At 48.6% G+C, this 22,621-nt stretch overlaps 2 protein-coding genes and 1 long non-coding RNA gene across 11 annotated transcripts in view; 2 read left to right on the top strand and 1 right to left on the bottom strand.

Moving 5' to 3' along the window:
- LOC149863447 (uncharacterized) overlaps positions 1-20,115 on the top strand; it is a 51,178-nt gene extending 31,063 nt beyond the window's left edge. For all 9 annotated transcript variants that reach the window (XR_016442365.1, XR_016442373.1, XR_016442372.1 and 6 more), the window contains 3 exons: positions 18,106-18,248; positions 19,033-19,422; positions 19,545-20,115. This is a non-coding gene — a long non-coding RNA (uncharacterized LOC149863447). The remainder of the gene's footprint in view (positions 1-18,105; positions 18,249-19,032; positions 19,423-19,544) is intronic.
- Positions 4,735-21,941, bottom strand: GPX7 (glutathione peroxidase 7). Its single transcript, XM_090047634.1, has 3 exons — positions 20,369-21,941; positions 8,154-8,415; positions 4,735-5,585 (listed from the first exon to the last, which is right to left on the bottom strand). The coding sequence occupies exons 1-3, from the start codon at positions 20,813-20,815 to the stop codon at positions 5,422-5,424; spliced, it is 873 nt and encodes a 290-aa protein (XP_089903760.1). The 5' UTR covers positions 20,816-21,941; the 3' UTR covers positions 4,735-5,421.
- TUT4 (terminal uridylyl transferase 4) overlaps positions 20,146-22,621 on the top strand; it is an 85,970-nt gene continuing 83,494 nt past the window's right edge. The window contains exon 1 of the mRNA XM_090047632.1: positions 20,146-20,271. The gene's annotated coding sequence lies outside the window, so the exon portion shown is untranslated. The remainder of the gene's footprint in view (positions 20,272-22,621) is intronic.

The raw sequence follows: 22,621 nt of genomic DNA, 5'->3' as shown, positions 1-22,621 counted from the left end.
AAGGGAAATCTTGATATGCCACTTCCAGTACCTCTGATTTCCCATAGTTGTGTAGGTGTAGATCCTACCTCTGGCTCTAGTCCAACTTCAAATTCACTTTTAGGATATATTCTTTAGTGTAAGTAGGGCTTAAATCTGAAAAGCTGCAGCCACTGGGGGTGGAATTGGCTTAAGTGTTCTCTACCATCCTGCCTTGGGACTGCCATCTGTCCTTCCATCTCCTTTGTGTCTTTTTTTCCTTCTACTTTTCTTACTACTTTGCCCTTTCATTTAGAAGACTTGTGTAGCAGGAGCCAGTGGCAAGCCCCTGCTACGGACAACAGAACCTGGCCACGCCAGGTGGGAACTTACCCAAGCAAGCCTGGGAAAGCCACATGGCTGCCAGTGTGTCAGAAAAAGGGTCTGGGAACAAGCCCCAGGAAAGGGTTGGACCTCCAAGGGCAACAAAAGGAAGAGCCGGGAGATGGACAGGTGTTCGGCCTTTTCCTCAAAGAGGAGAAAATACAGGAGAGCCATGGAACTGTACAACCTGTATGGACATGTGGGACTCAGACATTTGAACCAAGTAGCTCCAGAGGAGCATGACCAGGACTCGGCAAGGACCCAGTCGGAGCCAGAAAACTGAGGTAAGTGAAGTAGGTTGCTGGGATAATAGGGGCTGGGCCAGTAGCATCAGGGAAGGGTAGAGATAAATGCCGCACCCTGAGGCACCCAGAGAAGGCATTGTAAGTGTGAATACCAGATAAAATCACTTTCCAGAGTGAGACGTGTGACCATCCATTGGGGGATGGATTTGGGAACTGCAGGAAGGGCAGAATTTATGAGCCTTTATGTAGAAATGAAAAGCAGATGCATTTAGGGATATTTATGTTGAGAATCAAAAAGTGAATTAATTTGGGGACTTTTCAAATGAATTTATTGGATTAAAAAAAAGGAAATTAATTTATGGATTCTGGAATGAATTTATAAGATTGATTAATCAGTAAGAAGTAAATTAATTTATGGATGTGTTTGTGAGAGAGAGAAGGAGCCAGCAGGCTCCAAGGCTCCTGGGCTAAGCGGAGGGCCAGTGGCCCGAGGCCTGCAGCCCCAAGGAGCCTGGTAGAAAGTTCCCTTACCCAGGTGTGTTGGGAAGGGAGGGGCCAGTATTTCCCCCGCCGGTATAAAGGAGAGGCCGGGACCGGAAAGTGGCAGCAATGCAGAACCGGAAAGAGCATGAGGAGGAGGTGGAGCAGGCTGGAACACGCTGTGAGGGACGCTGAAAGCAACACTGAGTGCTGGTAGGAGCCTCTGGCAGAGAAAAAAGCCCCAGCGGGGTTTTTTAACCCAGTCTGCTGGCCCTGCAGGGGCTAGGACTGTTTGTCTACTGTGAGCCGGTAGGAGAAGGGTACCATAAAAGCCCTAGTAGAAGGGCACCATTGACTTTGGGTACCGTAGGCCCTGTAATAGGGGTGCACTTCATTTGAGGACTAAAACTATTGAAAGGGGCTCTCCGCCAATAAGGGGGTTTGGCCTGTCGGAGGGCAAGTTTGGATTGGAAGGCGGCTCCAGACAGCTGGAGCAGCAGCACAGGTCAAGGGAACCTTCTTGGTCATAGTGCTTCTTTTGATTTTCATTTTTGTTCGTGGATTATCTGAGTGGACGTGAGGATACTTGGCCGGACCAGCCAGTTGGCCACCACCTGGTGGAACGGGCGAGGGTGTAGGGGTGGTGGAGCCCTCAGAAATTCAGGACTTCACGAGACACCGGTGAGACTCATAATTGGACTGCACATGTCAGACATCTGAACCAACTCCATTAACATCAAAGTCGTGGCAGGCGAAACATATGTGTGTGACACCCAAATTATAATTGAGGACACACTAGGCAACTGGCAGGCGGCGTCGGTCCAGCCTGCGGGGGACAGTGATACCCGACAGTGTTGAATGACTTTATAGGATTGATTAAGAAATAAGAAGTAAATTAATCCATGAACATTTTGAATGAATTCATAAGATTAATTAAAGGAAATGAAGTTAAATAATTTGGAGACATTCCAACTGAATGTACACAATGGGGTCAGAAGTAGAAAGTGAATTCATGTTATGTTGTGAATATTCAACTGAAGGACATGCTGTGACTTAACACCTAGCTATTTGTAGCAGGGAATGAGAAACAAGAGAAGTGAAATGATGAATTGAGGATGCAAATGTGGAACTGATGTGAGTTATTTACCACAGACCTGAGGAAAGGAGCAGGGTGTTGGGGAGGTAGAGCCCTGCAAAAGGACATCCAGTCCAACTGATCTTCTCCCCACTAGCGACCATCAAATCTCCCCAGAAGAACCTGAACATCAAGACATGGTGGGTAAGCAAGAGGGCAGGACAAAGGACAGCTGAGTTTCAACAGAACGGTGGTCTGAGAATTTGCACCTGCTCACAAGTTGTTTTTGGCTTCTTGGGTTATTCCAGTTCGCTTGATTTACGATAACAGGGTCCACACTGCTTTTCTGCAAATCTCAAAGCAGCTCCTCTCTTGGCCTCTTCTAGAGATAGGCACTCAAGCCTCTGGGGACAGCATCAGTTACTCTAATATCTCCCCATTCCTCTCCGTCAGTTTGTCTGGCCATAGAATCATAGAAAATTAAGGCTGGAAGGGCCCTCAGGAAGTGACATCTAGTCTAACCCCCTGCTCAAAGCAGGATCATTCCCAGCTAGATCATCAGAATGGTCCGCATCCTGCACTGAGACAGGAGGCATAAAGGCTTACTTCTCTTTGCTCTTCAGGCACACCTTTGCATAATTATAGGTAAGTATAGTTGCAGAAACCATTTGAAAGTGTATACAACACATAAAAAATGCTAACAATTTTATTACCGTATTTTTACCACTTAAAAAAATTACACAATACAAAAGAACTTTCCCTTGTCAACTGGGGAACTGTAACTGAACACTCTTAGAGACAGGGGTCAGTTGTCTCCTTTGCTTGCTTTATAAATAACTATTCTATTGTCTTGGTAACCACAGTGCCTATCAGTGTCCATGGATGCCTCATAAAAGAGTATTTTGCTGATAAGGTTTTTTTAAAGGTCACTGTCAAATCTGATGAAGCTATAATTATTATTAAGTCTGAAAAAGGTAAATTTGTGGTCTAGTGCTCTCCGCCCAGCACTGGCTTTAATCCTGACAATGGCTACTGGGTAACTTTGATTAATTATATACCAGTTCTGTGTTTCATATCTTCAGTGCCTAAAAAGGAGTTGGTAAAGATTTAATATTAGCTTATAAAGATCTTGGAAGATGAAAATATTGTCATGTTCACCTTTTTCTCCCTAATATTGTTTGATGATTGGTTGGCCTAAGTGTATGCAAATCTAGCTAAACATGGGGCTAAATCATCAGCAGTACTTGAGTGTAGTCCTGGTGAAAAAAAGGACACTGCTGATTTGCACCACTGCAGAACTGGCATTTTGAAGGAGATGCACCTGAGCAGTGTGCAACCTGAGGACCTAAAAAAGCAAAACTCATATATCAATAGGACAGTTTGCTGTAGTAAGCACTAGGCTTGATAGCAGTAAGGTGCTACTCAATAGAACCATTAGATATTAAACATCTTTCAGCCCCCAAAGCAAAGATCTTACTTTGCTCCGCAGGTACAACCTACTAAGCCAAGAGAGCTTAGGAGGAGAACAATGTTCAATGTTAGCGAGGGGAAAACATCCCCATATCTAAAGTTGTTATCACAGTCCAGGTATAAAGCTGATTTCAACTTCTTGTAACTACCCCTTCTCATCCCAGTGGGTTCTCCCCCCCAAACTACAGAAATCTTCATGATTTCAAATAGCCAATCAAGACTGAGTCTCTACTTGTTAAGATTAAAGCATTTTAAAATGGCTCCTGTTTTGAAAATGTTGCATTTTCTACTGTTTCTTTGTACTCCCAGTCCCAACCAACAACACCAGTTGATGCACAACGTTTACAATTATAAGCTTAACATGGATTTCAACATTGGCTGAGGCAAGTGGCAGTTTTCAAAGGCAAGAATAGTAAAGTGCCCATTTCTGGATTGCTAGACAAAAGACTTTGGCTTTGCAGATGTTCAAATGTCTGAACCCCAAAGTGACTGGGCCTGGCAGCAGCACCCTCCAAAAAACTGTGCTGCTGTGTCACCTGCCTACTGGACCACACACAGGATAGGTACATCCAGGCAGGGCTGTGGAATTAGCCTGCTCCCATGCTGTTTAGCCTGTCCTCAGTGACGTGAGTACACAGCTCCTCTGCTTCTAGTTCATGGGAGCACTCCAGCATGATGGAGGACTCGCTTCCAAATACAGTAAGTTTGTGGCCTAGACACTGGTAAGCTTTTTAGAAACAAAGGGCACATCTACACATGCATTTTAATGCGCATTAGCCTATTTTAATGTGCATTGAAGTGTCACTGAAAAACTGTGCTCTTTAGTTAATGTGCATTAAGATGGGCTAATGTGTATTTTCCTAGTACCTCACAATGGAGAGTGTTTATAGACATGCTCCAGGAGGTGGGTGAGAGGGGTTGCTTTAATAAGCAACAGGCGTGTTGTGTGTATCAGCATCTCTGCGCTGAAAAATGGTGGTGGGGTGCTTTGAACTAAAGCTCATTAAATTTTATTTTAAAGTGCCTGGCCACCATTGTTCAGTGTGGGGACACTGATACATGTGACATTGGAGTCTGCTGGAGCATGGTAATTTCCACGTTCCAGCAGACTCAATTAATGGATCCTGCTCCCATGTGCTGGAATTCCAGCACATCGGAGCAGCCTCCCTGCATGTGTATAGAAACCCAGAGGTACTAGATTTATTGTGCATTAACTAAATCACATTAATGCATGTGGAGATGCACCCAAAGAATTTTAAAGATGACTCTCACAGGTCATGCAGTCTCCTTGAAGGAAATTTAGTCTTGGCACCTCTTTCCCTTCAAGGAGACTGCCACCAAAGCAACAGGTAGAGAAAGTGAGGTCTGTACTAGCTCACTAGGGAGAAACACATCCAGGTAAGTGTGCCTGGGGTTCAAGGAAATCCATTTTGGCCATCCCTTATAACCATGTTGCCACTACATTAAGTGGTCTCTTCTACTCTGAGTTAGTTTTTTAAATGAAATTCATGGTCAAAGTCACGGAAGGTGAATTGTAGTTGCTGATAAAATCTCTCTAAGGAAATTCAAGTTGTATTGAGTCTTTCTGCTTAGAGAGATCCTAAATGGCTGCTTATAATGTCATCAACAATCAGTAATTTGAGTAAGGACACAAATAAATGTTTCCTGATTTTCTTTCCAAGAAGGCACAAATTCAATTTAGTTTATACTTTAAAAGCCATGATTCCCTTCTCTTTTTTGGAATGAATGTTGGAATAACAGCCCTAATCCTCAATGAAGATGTGATAGACATGATAGGACTTTTGAAAGTCACAGTTCATTTTTCTTCTTCAGGATGATTTTCCTTACAAGCTCATTGATGTAAGGCTTTATCTCATCAATAGAAACAGTAGAGTCCCAGGCCTTCACCACTTTCCCCTTAGGATTCACCAAGTACTTCCAGAAGTTCCAGGTTGGTTCCTCTCCTGTGGATTCTGTATGTGAAAATAAAATACAGTAAAGAAATAAAAACCACATGAGCCTGTTCTTGAAATGACTATCACAGTGGGATGACTGGCTTCTCAGAGAAAGGTGGTACAAAGAATAAAGGATAATTTACTTTGAATGTCAGGAATGGGTTTTCTGACACAGAGATACTAGGCTGGGAATAGTCCCAGGAAAACTAATGGAAGCTCAGTCACTTGGCATGGGCAAAACACTAAAAAATGCACTGGCAGGCAGATTGAGCCTAGGAGCATAGGAATATCTGTAGCAGAATTAACCAAAGGTCCATGTATCCTGCATGATGCCCTGATAGTGGCCAGTACCAGATGCTGCAGTAGGAAATAATGACATAGCCCAACTCAGGGGGCATTTTCTTGTAATCCTCATCATTGGTGGCTTTTCTTTGTATGTCCTAATGTTTGACAGAGGCAGGGAGATTCTTGTGGCTGATATCTTTTATTGGACCGACAGGATGGCTGGGATAGACGTATCTGATGGGGTAGGCAGGATCTAATGAAGTAAGCCTGCTGCTTACAAAAGCTTATGCTGGGCATCTCTGGCTCAGCTAGTCTGTGCGGTGAAACTCTGCTCTGCCTTCTGCCTGACTTCAGACTAACATGGCAAACTACCTCTCTCTGGGACAGACATAGACAAACTTTCAAGTACTGCAGTATCCTTCCTAGGGTCTGATGTCTAATCATTTCCCCAACCCTCCCCATCTCCGGGATTGTAGGATATGAAATGAAGATGTACAGTAATGACATTTTTAATCAGACTAAAGCTTCATGTCTCTCAATAGGCAATAAGATAGGAATCCAGAGCTAATCAAGCAGCTTTCCATCTGTGACCACTGGTCTTATGATGGGAAAAACACCTGAAATCAGGTTGCCAAGTACCACTGAGCACTAAGCACACTCGTGCTAGTGACTTTCATGGTAGCTTACTGCAGTAAATATATTGCTTGCAACAGCAGATTTTCTTTTCCGCGGACCAAGGGGAGAGCAATAGGATTTGCAGTTTGCGTGTAACAAGTCTGTGGCAGCCAACCAGAAATAAAAAAGCATGAGGATGAGCTTGGAAGAAACTTCCCTGGCAGGAATGTGAGCTCTGGCCACTGAGGATTGCCTTTAGCAATCACATAGCGGGGAGAGCAACATTACTGTGAGTCCAGGGGTGAGTGGAGACAAAGCGGTGGTGCTGGGGGGAGGAGGCAGTTCAGTGTGCTAACATGCAACAGTGGCAGGGATTAGATTTGTTTCACCTCCCCAAAACTGTTTTCTGCCTAGTTGCTGAAGACTTTAATTTCAGTTCAGTACTTGAATGGTGTTTGGGGCTTTCGCTCAAGGTATGAGAAACCAGTTCTTAGATAAAGAGCAGCCTGCTTTATGGAACATTTTGCTAGCTGACTGCTGGAAAACAACCCAAACTCCCACAGCTTCTTGGCTCTGTCCCCACAGATTCTCACTGCAAATCATGGGATGGGTTCTGCACTACAGTTACTCCAAACTCCTGGTGAGGAATGTGGAAGGGATTTTTCCAAGCAGGTGCTTGTACTGCTTTGTGCTTGGGGTAGGATATTGTGTGGGGTAGGTATTGTGGATAATTTCCCTCCTCTCAACCTGCAGCCCTGCTGATGCATCTCATCAGTCTTAACTCTTTACAGGCTCTGTTTTGTCATGGCCAGGATGTTTTGGAGGAATGACTGCAAAGTGGAGAAAGGAAAAGCAGGCAGTAATTTCCATGGTAGTGGGTGCATCTACACATGCATATTTAATTGCACTTTAATCAACTCTGGAGCTTATTGTTCCAGTTTATTCAAGTTGGGTGTGATCTGCACAAGCGCCTGCACTGAAGCACTGCTCTGACCCAGCCAGCCAGGGCAGCATCTACATGTGAGCTGCTGCGGAGTTTTTTACTCCTCACCAAAAGAGTACTTGTAAATACAAGTATTAAATACAAGTTTAGTTTACTTCAGACTAATAGGGGTGCACATGTAGACACATGACATTGACTGCATAGCTAGTCTACTGTGCAGTAAATGTCTCATGTAGATACACCCAGTGACTGTGACCAGGTACAGAGGAAGTATACAGGATGTTATGTGCAGGAGGAAGCATATTTCTAGACGTTCTGGACCAGACCATGTTCCACCCCCTGGGCACAGAGTTATGATTGTATTCCACCCTGCTCCAGCTGCTGAAAAATTCTTAATGCAAAATATGGGTGGCTGCTCACCACTTTTTAAGACATGAGGCTAGGATGAGTGAAAATACTAACAGATGCATTAAGATTTTTCCAGGGACTTGAGATGGGTGGAGTTGGATTATGCTGAGTTAGTTATTCCCTTAGGCTTTTAAGTGGCACTAGGACCTGCACATCAGCATCAGAATTTGAGAACACATCACCTACAAGTATTTCATGTAGGCATTTAGTAAAATACCCCTAACGATTTGGTTTGGTATCCTAAACTTGAAACTTCTGGATGCTGTGTGTCAGCTCAAAGCCAGTCAGCACCAGGGACTCATGTCTTAGATAAGGCTGCTGCAGTTAACACTCACCGATTAGGTATTTGAAGACAGCATTGGCACCAGCACCACTGACCGCAGTTTTGCTGAACAAAGGGAAGGTGGCTCCATAAGTCTTTCTGGCAAAGTTCTCAATTTCTTTGTTGCTGTCTGGTTCCTGCTGCCCAAACTGATTACATGGGAATGCCAGCACGTTGAAATGATACGGGCCGAGGTCTCTCTGCAGCTGTTGAAGAGCTTTGTAGTGGCTGTCTGTATAGCCACATTCACTCGCAACATTGACCACCAGGGACACCTGAAGCAAAACAAGTTAAAAACATGCTGTGCCTGTTAATTTGACAACACCTCCTAACAAATAGCTTATTAAAATGATCCTCAGAAGAGTGGTTTCTTCTGTCTCATAGCATTGGCACTAAACTAGACAATCCACTTATCAATGTAGATTCACAGACCTTAAGGCTAGAGGAGATCATTAGGATAATTCAGTCTGACCTATATAACATGGTATAAGGGGGAAGTTACACATTTTACTTAGACCATAGCAAATCTGTGGACTGTTAAGCAGTGTTAAACCTTGAAGTTTAACTGTAGGTGGTTGCATGTTAAGGGTGAATATTGTTTCTTACCTGCACAGCTCTGACTTGCCACTAGAGGGCTGGTGAGCAGGGGGTGGCTAGAAACCAGAGCTCCTCACCTCTGTTCCTGTTCTGGGTGGTTGGTGTTGGGAATGGTACATTCTGGGATGCTGGAGGACTGCAAATTGCTCATTTTAGCTATGTGGATCAAACTAAAGTTACCCTAAAACAAGCTGAGTAGCATGACCCAGAGTTAACCCTCACCTGAAATGGCATAACTTTGGGATGCTTAGAGGGCACTTACCACAAGTAAATGAGGTTTAACATGTAGATGCTCTTTAGTGCCTTTCTTATAGTCTGACATGTACCCTTACCCTAAGACTTCATTCGTTCCTGGAATGAGCCCATTACCTTGTGGGTGAGCTAGATCCGAATCTTCACACAGGCATCCAGGCTCAATTAAAAGACTCCAAGTGGTGGAGGAATTACTGTAGCCCTTGGGAACCTCTTCCAGCAGCTCATCGTTTTCAGTGTTTATTAAAAATACATGTCTCATTTCCATCTGGAGTTTTTCTGACTTCAGTGTCTGTCATACAGGAACTAAGACCTATTTTATTCTACAGTCAACTGCAGTGCTACAATATTCATTCTGTAGGCCAAGAACCAGCACCCCTGCCTTTATCAGGAGGCAAATAAATTGACAACATTTTATCTTGCTCCCATTTGTAACATCAGGATTTTGCTACTGGCTACATTGAAAAGAAGGTCACATTCAAAGCTGGGCCACTTGAATGTTGGTGGAAGCAGGTACAGCTCTACTGAAGTAGAGTCACATAGGTTTACACTGACCTGGGCTACCCTTGGTCAAGCCAGTATGATCCCACTAATGTTGCTGGTGTTGCTGAGAGCAGAAGTTCTCTGTATTTTCTCTCCCTAATCTTCTGTACGTGATCTTGGACTTGGGCTGTTTTGGTTGCTGCTGTGATTCAATTAGTAATGATTTCCCCAAATGGCCCTAAACTCCAAATTGTGTAGGTAAGAAATTCTCACTACAGGAGACCCTCGCCATTCGCAGGGGATACATTCTCATATCCCCCATGAATGGCGAAGTCTGCGAATAAGGCACTACGTTCATGAATGCCATCTGCAATGCCAGTGCCCCTTGCAGCTGGGAGGGGACACAGCTGCGCTGGCAGCAACAGGAGCCCGGCGGCGGCAAGCATGGAACTCCCAAGGAGCTCCTTTAAGTGTATTTAAGATGCAGGTTCAGCATTTGCGAATGTTTGAAACCGTGAATGCTGAACCTGCGAACAGCGAGGCTTTCCTGTTATTGTAATTGTATGTATTTTTTTTTTAAGTTTAATCCTCACAAAATAGCCAGGCAATTTTAAGGTATTCTTATGATTGCATTGCAGTCTGAGTTGCCTCTAATGTTTTCTTCAGAGAGGATTAAAACTGATTTTGACAGCTCTTCCATTACTCTATGAGTTTATCATTAACAATAATATTCTACATTCACACAGAGCCCCATTTTATTTGCACAGGGCTCTACTTTTCAAAGCACTGTACAAACATTAATTAATTGAACTCACAAGTTAAGAATGTCAGTGCAATTTAACACAAGTCTGCTGTAGAAAAGAGGTAGGATTGGAACCAGAACCCTGCCTTGCTTACACCTGCAGTCATAGTGGCTGTATAATATATATCAGCATAGACGTTGACACTTCATTCTTAAACTGCAGACAGATCTATTGATCTAAGTCAATCGAAGCATCTACTAAAACCTGCATTACTAGCAGAGGCATAACAAGGCAACTGGGCACCTAAGGCACAGGATGCATGGGGGCAGGGGTGACTTCTGGCTGCTGCTGTGTTGCTGGCATGATTGTGCGGCTGCAAGAGCAGCTATTATTTTTCTGCCTCCACCAAGTTGGCTCCCAGGGCTGCTGCCCCAGTCACCCCAGCCTAGTTATGTTACTGATTACTACAGCTGTAACAATAGCTATTTGTATAGATTTCATAGATGTTAGGGCTGGAAGGGTCCTCACGAGATCATCGGGTCCAGCCCCCTGATGATTGGTATGTATCTTTCAATCAAGGAGCTCAGAAGTATCATACGAATTAATATGTCAGTCTCATATAATCTCTGTGAGAGAGGTCAGGATTATTATTACCCACTCGAATGGGACCCCTACCCCATTACTGAAGGAGAGAGGGAGCCAAGGACCAGCTGGCTGGCTCCAGCCTCCTGGACAAACCAATAATGCCAGAGGGCCCCTGAATAAAATGGCCATCTGCCCAAGGTGTGGCCAGTAACTAATAAGCCTGGGGTGGAAGTAGTGTGTCAGGTGACCCGGAGAGGGATATATAAGCCCAAGACATGAAGCGGGCAGGGCAGTCTGGCCTTTCAGACTGCTGGAAGCCATGCTACAGGGAGGAGAAAGGCCAGCCTGCTTAAGGAAGAAGGACTGCAGACCACAGGAGAGCTGGAAGGAGACCCCTGCGCCACTGGGCAGCAGATAAATGACTGAGTCTGTGTTGGATCATTGCCATGGCTGGGTGTTAACTCCGGGTGGGGAGCTCTTTTTATTTGGGAGCAGATGTTCATATATTTTCATTGTGTTTAAACAGTGGACGACCAAGTTGTGGCTGGAGGTATGGGGAGGCCAATGGGCCTTGACACACACACAGTATCACCCACCCATGTCACGAGTTTTGCCTGTCCACAGCTAGAGGTGCAGGGCCCCAGAACCCAGACTCCCCCTGCACCCATCTCCTCGACAGCTGGCAGGCTTCGTGGCCGCAGCAGGGGCTAGCAGGCCTGCAGCTTTCACCCCGCTGCGCCTTAACACAGTGTCACCCATGTCGTGAGTTTTGCTTGTCCTCAGCTTGAGGTGCAGTTTCCCCCAACCCCCTGCACCAATCTCTTTGAAACTTGGCAGGCTTCTTTGCTTCAGCAGGGGCCACCACCCCTGCAGTTTTGACCCTACTGTGGCTTAACACATACACGTGACATGAGTTTTTTGCTTTCAAGACTCTGAGGTGCAGTTTCCCTGAAAACCCTGCACCTATCTCCTTAAAATGTGGCAGGTTTCATGCCCTCAGAAGGGCTACTGTTCTTGCAGGATTCATCCAAAGCAGGCCAGAAATGACAGTTACAGGCTGTTTTGAGCTTCCCCATTGTAGCCTATGGGCAAAACGTCGAAACAGTGATCGGCTGAAACACAAGTCAATATGGAATGGTACCGTTTCGCACAGCCCTAATAAGCACTGTGCTATCAAATCCCTGCTGGGCTGGTCAGGATGGGGAAGCCCTTTCCTAATCAGAGCATCCTGCCAGGGCCTGGCCACACCCCGCCTCCACCCAGCACTGGTTGCTCTAGCACCTCCTGGCTTCTAGTCTGAGCCACTGCAGGCATGTGCCTGCATGTCTGGGATGTCTTTACACTTACAAACTGATTTAACCTAAATGGGTTAGACTGACCTGTAAAGATTGAATCAATTCAGGCTCAGGCTTTTTGCATGTCTGTCCCTAGCCTTGAAGTTTGGGTTCCCAGCTGCCCCTGCCTGCATGGCTTGGGCTGGTCTCCATGGAGACCCCAGCTTCACCTGCAAGGGAAAGCTTAGGCAGGGGTTGTCATGGAGACCAGCCCCAGCCACACTGGCAGTTCACAGGGCAGAGAAGGACAGGGGGCTGCTCTGGAGTCACTGAGAACTTGGGATGGGGGCAGCTTGCTCCAGGGCCAGGGCAGAGCCGCAACCTGTAGCTTGCATGCTCCAGGCAAGGGATCGTGGCTCTGCCATGGCTCCTTGCAGTGGTGACAGCCTGGTCTGCAGCAGGGGCAGAACCACGATCCCCCGCCCAGAGTGTGCAGGCTACAGATCGTGGCTCTGCCATGGCTCCGGAGCAAGCTGCCATGTCTCAAGTTCCCAGCGGCTCTAGAGCAGCCCCCTGCCCTGGTATACCAGCACCACTCAGGCTGTGGCTGGGGTCTCCATGGAGACTGGCCCAAGCCATAAGGGCAGGGGCTGCTGGGAAATGGAGTCTGGCTGCCAGCTGCATTGGCCACTTTGTGCCCTCATGTTTTATGCCTAACTTCAGCTTGGAAGAAAAACAAGATGTGGGGCTGAGACTGAGATCAACTGTTAGAGGCTCCATGGTCAACCAGCTGATCACGATCTACCAGTTGGTGGCTACTGCTATAGAGCAATTCCTCATGGCTTGATATCTGGAGTGTTAACTAGAAAATAAATGTGCTTTGTTACTTCTACAGGATTTTTTTTTCCATATTGGCTTGTCCTGCTGGTTGGTTACTTTTCTTTTTTGTTAAAAAGGTTAAACAAGAAGGTTGGAGCACTTGTATAGGCCAGATGCTTGGAATTGGATGGCTTGGGGTACTTGTAATGGAATACAGATCTAGGTGTCACCAGGTTGACAGTCCAAATGGTGCCAATACTGGGAGAAACCTACATGGTGACTATCAAAAATGAGTTGGCTGTCTCAGTCCCATTCTGAACAAATGGATGTCTACAATGCCATCACTGCTGGCAGCCTCAGCAGAGATGTTGTGGAGTGCAAAAGAAATGTCATCCTTATTCCCAATGTGGAGGGAAAACAGATATGGGGTGGGTGGATCTGAGAGAAGCATGCATTACTGCTCTTCTTGCTGTCCCAGCTTGTTGTGGGAATGAGCAAAGGGGTTCAGGGCTGTCAACAAAGCACTTTTCCTAAGTGCTAAAATGCACTCACATCGCATTTTTTCATTCCTATAATATTAGATAAAATATAATCTGTGAAATTCATGAAGGAAATTATGATGGGCTGAAAGTCCACAAATTGCATCAGAACTTGGGTTATCTAAGGGGAAAATATCAATTACAAAATGTATAATAGGGTAACTGTCTTGGCTTTCTGGACATTCACAGTTGCCAGCACACCAGGTATCACAAGCATCCAGAACTTTGCAGCATCCCTGGACTGCAGTAACATTAGTAGCTAGTACTTTAAGGTCTAGGGTCCAAGATGGGTAGTCCTAATTCCACCTAATAGAGTGTGGTGGGGTGGAGCCCATGCACATTATGGCTCTTAGCTTTAAGGCTTTTGTGTAGCTTTACTTAGTTTTATCGTTTCATAGTTTCAAGGGTCAGAAGGGACCTGAGCAGATCATCTAGTCCGACCCCCTGCCATGGCAGGAAAGAGTACTTGGGTCAGACGACCCCAGCAAGGTGTACATCTAGCCTCCTCTTAAAAACCTCCGGGGTAGGAGCCAGCACCACTTCCCTTGGAAGTTGGTTCCAGATCCTAGCTGCCCTGACTGTGAAGTCGTGCCTCCTGATGTCTAGCCTGAATCTGCCCTCTGCCAGCTTGTGACCGTTATTCCTGGTCACTCCTGGCAGTGCTCGGGGAAACAGTGACTTCCCCAATGCCTGCTGATCCCCCCTGACTAGTTTATAACAGGCCACAAGATCCCCCCTCAGCCTTCTCTTTTGGAGCCTGAACAGGTTCAGGTCCCGCAGCCTGTCCTCGTAGGGCCTGCCCTGCTGTCCCCTGATCATGCGAGTGGCTTCCTCTGGACCCTCTCCATGCTATCCACATCCCTCCTGAAGTGCGGCGCCCAGAACTGGACGCAGTACTCCAACTGCAGCCTGACCAGTGCCGCATAGAGGGGGAGGATCACCTCCTTGGACCTGCTCGAGATGCATCTGTGGGTGCAGGACAAGGTGGGGTTGGCCTTCCTGACCGCGTCCCCACACTGCCGGCCCATGTTCATCTTGGCATCAGTGATGACTCCCAGATCCTTTTCTGCCTCTGCACTGACAAGAAGGGAGTTCCCCAGCCTGTAGGTATGGTGCAGTTCTTCCTCCCCAGGTGCAGCACCTTGCACTTGTCGGTGTTGAATCCCATCCTGTTCTCATCCGCCCACCCCATAACCTGTCTAGGTCTGATTGCAGCCTATTCCTTCCTTCTAGCGTGCTCACATCCCCCCACATCTTAGTGTCATCAGCAAATTTGAACAGGTGCTTTTTACCCCCTCGTCCAAGTCGCTGGTGAAGATGTTGAACAGTGCGGGCCCGAAGACCGAGCCTTGGGGGACCCCACTGCCCACATCCCTCCAGGCCGAAAATGACCCGTCCACTACCACCCTCTGGGTGCGGCCCAACAGCCAGGTGGCGACACATCTGACTGTGCAGGTGTCGACGCCACAGCCCCCCAGTTTCTTAATGAGAACGGGGGGAGAGACACTGTCGAAGGCCTTCCGAAAGTCCAGAAAGACTACGTCCACTGTGACCCCTGCATCTAAGGATTTGGTGACCTGGTCGTAGAAGGCCACCAGGTTGGTCTGACAGGACCTGCCGCTAATAAACCCGTGTTGGCTGCTCCTGAGCATAATCTCCCCTGCTGGCCCCTCGTGGATGTGTGCCAGAATCATTCTCTCAAAAAGCTTGCCCAGGATCGAGGTAAGACTAACTGGCCTATAGTTTCCCAGGTCCTCCTTCCTCCCCTTTTTGAAGATGGGAACCATGTTGGCCCTCTTCCAGTCCTCTGGCACCACACCAGAGCACCACGAGTGCTCCTAAAGCTGTGCCAGGGGTCCCGCAATGACCGCAGCCAATTCCCTCAGCGCTCGGGGGTGGAGATCGTCTGGACCGGCTGACTTGAATACATCCAGCCCCTCCAGAAGTTCCCCAGCTAGTTCCTCACTAACCCTTGGCCCAGGTGCGCCTCCCCTGGGGCTGAGGGGGCCCAGCGGGGGGGGGGGGGTGGCTGTTCCGGTCCCTGCTTAGGAAAATGGAGGCAAAGAAATCGTTAAATATGTTGGCTTTGTCATCTGGTGTGATGACTGAATTTCCCAATGTGTCCTGCAGGGGCCCCACATTACCCGGAACCTTCTTTTTGCCTCCTATGCATTTAAAAAAGGACTTCTTGTTGTCCTTGATCCGGGAAGCCAGTCCCAGTCCCATCTCTGCCTTGGCCTTCCTGACTGCCCCCCTGCATCCCCAAGCAACCGCAGTGTAATCCTCCCTGGTGATGGCCCCTCCCTTCCATCGGGTGTACGCCTCCCTTTTAGCAAGGAAACATTCTCGGATGCTTTTGGTGACCCATGGGGGCTTGTGCGCCCTCCTGCTTCCTTTGATCCATGTTGGTATTACCTCCCTTTGGGCTTGGAGGATCATCTCCTTAAGGAGCGACCACCCTCCTTGGACACCTGGTTCCCCTCCCCTCTGGGACCTCAGTGCTTCCTGGACTATTCTCCTTAGCTCATTGAAGTCCGCCCTCCTGAAATCTAGGGCTGCTGCCTTGCTGCAGGCCTTCGGCACCCTGCGCTGGATGGTGAATCCCAGCAGACGACGATCGCTGTCACCCAGGTGGTCGAGCACCCGCAGCCCCCGTGCCAGGTCGTCTCCCGTGGCCAGCACCAGGTCCAACAAGGCGTCTCCCCTGGTGGGGCTGTGCACCTCCTGGGTTGGATGGAGGTCCTGCACTCTGGCCAAGAACCTCTGTGAGCGGTCAGACCTGGCTGACTGCTCTTCCCAGCAGATGTCCGGGAAGTTCAGGTCCCCCATGGCTACCACATCCTCAGCCTTCACTACCCCTGTGAGCTGACCTAAGAATTCCTGGTCGAGCTCTTCCCCCTGGTTGGGGGGTCTGTAGTAGACCCCCAATGTTGTCTTTCCCCTCGACTGCCTTGCATCCTAACACAGAGGACTTTAGAGTGCCCCTCCTCTGATTCTTTGCTAATTGATGAGGATGTGTATTCCTCCTTAATGTAGAGTGCCATGCCCCCACCTTTCCTTCCTATCCTGTCCCTCCTGTACAGCCTATAGCCCTTGACATTCATTCACCACACAGTCATGCGTTGAGTCCCACTACGTTTCAGTGATCCCCACTATGTCTGGATTGGTGTCAGCCAGCAGGAGGGTGAGTTCCTCCTGCTTGTTTCCCAAACTACGAGCATTTGTGTAGAGGCATTTGAGGCCTCCTGAGGATGTGTGTACTAGCCCCCTACTTTCAGCTTTGGTCTGGCCCCTGCCGCTTACCTGTGTATATGTTTCGGTTGTTGGTCTAGGCTGGGCTGTACTTGCTTTTTTTTTTTTTTTTTTTTAGGAAAAAAGAGCAAGTCTTTAAGGGTGAAGATGATTTAACCCTCTTTAGTTGCATACGGGGCACGTCTACATGTTGCTGTGCAGTGACATTGCTATGGCGCCGTGCTTTAGTACTTCCAGGCTTTCTTTATGTAGTATAAAAGGCCAAAAGGCACAAAACTCATTTTTAAGTGCGTCTATCCTGCATTACATATGATGAGACTAGTGGACTTGAGATGTTTTAAAGCTGTTTACAAATAAGCCATTCACATTTGTTGTCTCAATAAGATGTTGCACTTAAGACATTTTAAAGCTTTTAACTGTTTTAATTAAACCCACTCTTCCGTTAGATTTCCTCCTTTCCTGTCTGCTTGTGGTAGGATGAATGCCAGTCAAGTTTGCCACCTAGCGTACAATGCCTATAGTTCACCCTTGACTTTTTTTTCAAAATTGTTTTCCTCCTGCTGAGCCATGCATTAGCCTCTGCGTTGATACTAGGCTTTCTTTCCTCTTTTCATAGAAAATCCAAGCATTTTAATAATGAACTCACCACTCAATATTGCAAACATATTAAACACTGGTGTACATCATGCATATATTATATGGCTCCCTGGTGAAAAGGTGCCTGAGAGGAGTATTAATTCACTAGTGGAGGGGTATGAATTCACTCAGACTAACAAGTTGAACTTGTAGCTCAGGCAGTAGTGGAGTTTTCTGTTTTTAAACCTGTAAGTCTGGGGTTCAGTCCAGCTGATCACCTGTCTAGGGATGCCATTTTACCCTGGTTTGCAAAATCATCATAATGCAGAACGCTATAATACGTTGTAGATCTGCATTAACCTTGCCTCGAATGCATACATATAACATTGAATTGTCCAATAGCTGAGAGCTCTAATTCATGTAAAGTGCCTTCTATAAGTATAGAGGCATTTTTGCATAACGCCTTTTCTAAAGGGCTTTATTGACATTACTTCACTAGGGCTCAGCATGGCATATCTACCTCTCATAAAACTAAATTAATGTAGTTAGGCCTCAATATGTAAACTGAGGCTAAAGTACAGCACAGACTGGAGCAGTGGAAACGTGGGGATGAGATCCTGGAAGTGGTAACTTCCACACACATGCTATATATAACCCTTCGAAACACGTCCTTGCTGCTGCTGCTGCTTCTGAGAACAGGGAGCACAGAGACTGACACCACTTTTAATACAAAACATGAGCTTTCTTCAGTTACTTTAAGATTAAACTATTCTAATCTGCATTTTGGTATCTTGTTTTTTCTGAGCACTCATCACTGCACCTCACACTGAACATATTTAATGTAGATGGACCACACAACGTTGCTGTTATCCTGGATTCAGCGTAGGTGAGCGGCCCTCACATGGGGCAGACTGGAACACCTGGCATTTGAATCTTGCCTGATCCACTCACAGCACTTTCGTCTCAATTAGTCCTGCCTCTCCCTCCGGTAAGTGAGTGCACTGCTGTCTTGGTCTGGATGGAAAGTCAAGCCTACTCGTGCCCGAGATGTGCCAGGGTCTAGTGCCTGCCTGCAGCCTTCTGAACCTGTAATCCTTGATGCGAGCTCTCCTTCTCCTTCAACTTGCATGGGAAGCACTCCTCTTTCTGGAGCAAGTGGGTGCTGAGTTCCACCACTGGGGGTAAATTCAACACAGTCTAATGATTAAATACTTATCCACCTTTAAGAGACTGTGTGTGGATGGGGCACTTGAGCACCCAGCAAAGTGGGTTTGATTTTTAACTCGCTGATTTAAATCGGCTAACTGGAAACCTTTATTTAAATAATTGACTTTGCTCTTTTGCACTCATACTTTCTCATTCTTTAGCTAAAGACATTTTTCATCCCATTAGATGATACAACCATGAAAACATGTTGATGTGTCAGTTAATGTAGTCTTTGCTCCAAGTGTGGTGCTTTCTGCTAACCGCAAGGATAACTTTCTCTATCTACAATTACATTGTTTAACAATTTATTCTTGTACTTAACTTTTATTGTTTAAAAAATGGGGGGTGCTGTCTTATTACCAAATTGATTGGGGGGTTTTCACTTAGGATGAGTGCCAAGTTCAATTTTTTTGAAAGAAGATTGGAATTCAGTTAAATGGTTGTCTTCATTAAATAAAAGCACTTGAAATGGGAGAAGTAGGCAGTCCTGCCCTGAGGGACTGCCTGATGATGAGGTGGAAGCAGGCACATCTTTTTTCATTTCTTCTATCCTACGGTTTTATTAGGTTTTCCACAGTACCTCTGTACGGCAAGGAGCCTCCTTAAAGGGATCATGGGATCAGCCACACGGTGAAGAGGCCCTGACACTGCACAGCTCCAGTAAAACTGCAAACACCGAGCTGGAAAAAAGCCTGAGATCTGGGGACAACCCCCCAGGGAGATAAAGTCCCTTAGGGAGTTTCTCAAACCATTCCCCCACTTCCTCCCCTCCACCTGGTAGGGAACTCCTGGCCTGAATTAGTGAAGCTGAAGCTGAATGGCCTCATATGGGGCAGCCTGAACACCTGCGTTTGAATCGTGTCTGATCCGCTCACCGCATTTTGTCTCAGTTAGCCCTACCGCTCCCTCCTGTAAATGGGTGCACTGCTGTCAACACTAGGGAGCCCTATTTTAAGGTAAGCAGGTAAGAGCTTCGATCAACTTTATGCTTAGGCTACATTCATCCAAATCAGCAGATGAGGCTGGGCCTGGTTATTTTATTTAGTCAGTTTTACTCTTTTCGCCCACGATGCTGCAGGTCTCAAGCAGCTGGCTCACCACCTCGACGGGCCAGGGTGGAACGATGACCCGGGTGCCAACGAGGGGAGCATGTCAGCCCGCTCCAGAGCGAGTAGGACACGCGCACAGCTCGCCCTGCATCCGCGCAGTACCATCTCTCCCTCGACATCAAGACTACAGCTCTCGCTCTGGCTCAGCCCTGAGTTGTCCTTCTGCAGCCATCAGGAGGTGAAAGGTGCGGCCTGTTACCTAGCAGACTAGATGGTGGTAACGATGCATCCTACACCTATTAAATGGCGGGCGGGCGGGCGGGGGTACACTGTTGTGATCTCCCCGTGAGTGTGCCTAGATGGTGGCAACTGGGCTGTCGACTCGGTGGTGGTAATGATCCCTCATGCACCTCCTGAGTGGGGGGAACACACCCTTGTGCTCCCCGGGGAGGGCAGGAGCGTGCTGCCAGGCCGGAGCCGCACCCGCAGGCCGTGAACTCGGCTCAAGCGGGTTCGCAGGTCGCTCTCCCCCCGGCTCAGCGCACGGGGCGCGGTGCCACGTGTGCAGCGCCGGGGACGCGGCGTCGCCCGCCCCGCCCCCACCCCGCGGGCTCGGCCCTGGCCGGTGGGGCAGGGGCAGGGGCAGGGGCAGGGGCGGCTCCCCCCCCCGGAGCGCTCCTGCCCCGCACGCCGGGCCGGGCCGGGCCGGGCCCCGCGCGCCACGTCTGCACAAGAACCAGCCTCGCGCACACACGGGTTAGTTGGGAAACGTTTTATTGGCGTGCAGCCCCCGCCCTGCCCCGCATGCAGAGACGGGCCGGTTAGTGCAGGGCGCGCGCCCTGCGGGACTTACCGAGCCTCTGTATTTCTCCAAGGAAACTAGCTTGCCCCTGATGTTGACCACTTTAAAGGTATAAAAATCCACTTCTTTCTGCTGAGAGGCGGAGAGGGCCAGGAGCAGCAGGGCCGCCACGGCCAGGAGCATGGCTAGGGAGAGGAGGGCAGCTCTGGGCGAGGACGGGGCAAGCCTGTGCTCCGCACTGCCCTCCGCGTCCAGCATGCTGCGAGGCGGGGCGGCGCGGCCCCGTCCCAGCGGGCGCTGCCGGAAGGGAAGGGCTGCGGCGACAGGATTTGCAGCGGTTGCTCTCTTCCCTGGTGCCATCTGGGTTTGGTGCAGCCCCCGACCGCACGTGGCTTGGAGGCATCGCAGTACCCCATCCTCAGGGCGTGTTTCCTGGTGGCCGGGGGTAGGCACCCCTGGCACGGCTGCTAGAGCAAAAGCGTTTTGCTTGGCGCGCATGCCTTGGGGCAGACGGCAGGAAAGGGGCCGGGGGTACGTTGCCGCAGCAAGGATCCGGCCTCTCGTGGCTTCCCCGCCGTCCGCCACGCTGGCGTCTTGCTAGTCGAGGTTGCGGGGGTCCACAGACTATGTCTAAGGGGTCTGTGAAACATGACTGTGGTCTGTCAAATGTGTGAATACCCACACTTACAATTCAAAGGGGTCCCATATTTTTTTAGGGGTCCACAAATGAAAAAAGGTTGACAGCCACTGCACTAGAGAATACTTGACTCCTTGTCATCTATTGCTGCTGCAAATGGGGGAACAACAGGCCATGCCATGAACTCTGCTACTGCTTGGCAAAGGGGCGACCGTATGCAGCATTTAATAGTGAGTGCCGCAGTTGCGTGTGTACAGAGTATTGAAAATGGGTCCCTTGAGCAGGAAATGAAACTTACTGCAATCCAGCAATGTGTTGCCTTCACTTCTGAGTGCAGGTTTGTAAAGGGGAAGGGTCATCATTAAATAAGTAAGATACCATACTTTACAGTGTATAAGTCAACCCCATATTTCCGCACCAAAAAGTTAGGATTTTTTTAGATCTGGTATAAGCCGACCCTGCCTCACTGGTGGGGTGGCAGGAAGGTAGCTGGGTGCGTGGGCCATGGGGGAAGGCAGCGGGGACGGTGTGCAAGGTGCTGGAAGCCCAGGTGGGCTTGTGGGAGAGGCGGTGTGCTGGTGGGCTCTGGGGAAGCTGGATTGTGCCCCTGGGAGCTTGGGCGGCACACGGCCTGTTGGCAGCCTGCTTGGCCAATCCTGGCAGTTGGCGCTGCCACCACGGAGGGAAGGACTGACCCTAGTACTCTTTCCTGCCATGGCAGGGGGTCAGATTTGATGATCTGCTCAAGTCCCTTCCAACCTGACCAACTATGAAACTATGACTGGCCTCATGCAGCTCAGGCTGCCCAGCTCGGTGGCAGCTCACCTCCGGCCATGGGGCAGGCGGGCATGCTCTGCTGAAAGCAGGATCAGGCTCCTCGCTGCTTCTGCGTTCAGCGGGCTCTTGCGGTTGCCAGGATGCCTGGGACTGCCCAAGAAGGGGCTGGCTTGCCCCATGGGCAGTGCGGGATGTCAGGCGGGGCGGTGGGGGAGGCTAGGGGTGGCAGGCAGGGGGAGGGGAAGAGCTGCCTGGTACCAGGCCAGGCAGCCCCTGAGCTGCAGGGGGGCCTGGTCCTTCCCTCGGTGGCCATGGCCCCCACCCCACCCCACCTTTCCAGGTCTGGCTGGGCAGGCTGCCAGCGTGCCGTGTGCTGCCCAAGTTCCCCGGGCCCAATTCAACTTCCCAGAGCCCACCAGCATGCTGCCGTCCTGTGCAGCACGGTGCAGGGTCCAAGCAGTGCTGCTTGCAGGGGACAGTGTATAAGTCAAGATGGAAATTCAGCTTGATAGTGGATGGTGACATCTTTAAGGCATGGGTGCGGTGTAAGGGATGATCAGAGCCATGTAAGAAGCCCTTAAGGTGTTAAGAAATGAGACCTAAGCTCAGGAGTGGATGAGATCTTGCTTAGGGATCCCAAGGGTGGCCTCCCTTTGCTAAATATTTAGTTACATCAAGGCACAGCAGACGAGCAGAAAGGGGAAAATGCTTAAGGGACCACGGATATAACAGGAGCAGGGTGACCACCAAGGGTCATCAGGGCCACCCCTGGGGTCCTAGCCTGGTACAGTCAGATTATACCCGTAATCTGGGAAGTGACTTGGTAATAATTACTTGTGCGATGCTACAACCTGATGAAGAATGCCTTGTATGGGAAAGCTTATCTAGCT

Source organism: Crocodylus siamensis, chromosome 5, assembly GCF_052110815.1.
Source record: "Crocodylus siamensis isolate JL-2025a chromosome 5, ASM5211081v1, whole genome shotgun sequence".
NCBI lineage: Eukaryota > Metazoa > Chordata > Crocodylia > Crocodylidae > Crocodylus > Crocodylus siamensis.
This window is presented reverse-complemented; position numbering and strand designations above follow the sequence as displayed.

Excerpts from the sequence above, each read along its gene's own strand:
- GPX7 (XM_090047634.1), bottom strand. The coding sequence starts at position 20,815 with ATGCGCGCCAAGCAAAACGCTTTTGCTCTAGCAGCCGTGCCAGGGGTG. Across the intron at positions 8,416-20,368 it reads TGGAGAAATACAGAGGCTCG|GTGTCCCTGGTGGTCAATGT; the intron begins GTAAGTCCCGCA and ends GTTTTGCTTCAG. Across the intron at positions 5,586-8,153 it reads TGTCTTCAAATACCTAATCG|AATCCACAGGAGAGGAACCA; the intron begins GTGAGTGTTAAC and ends TTTCACATACAG.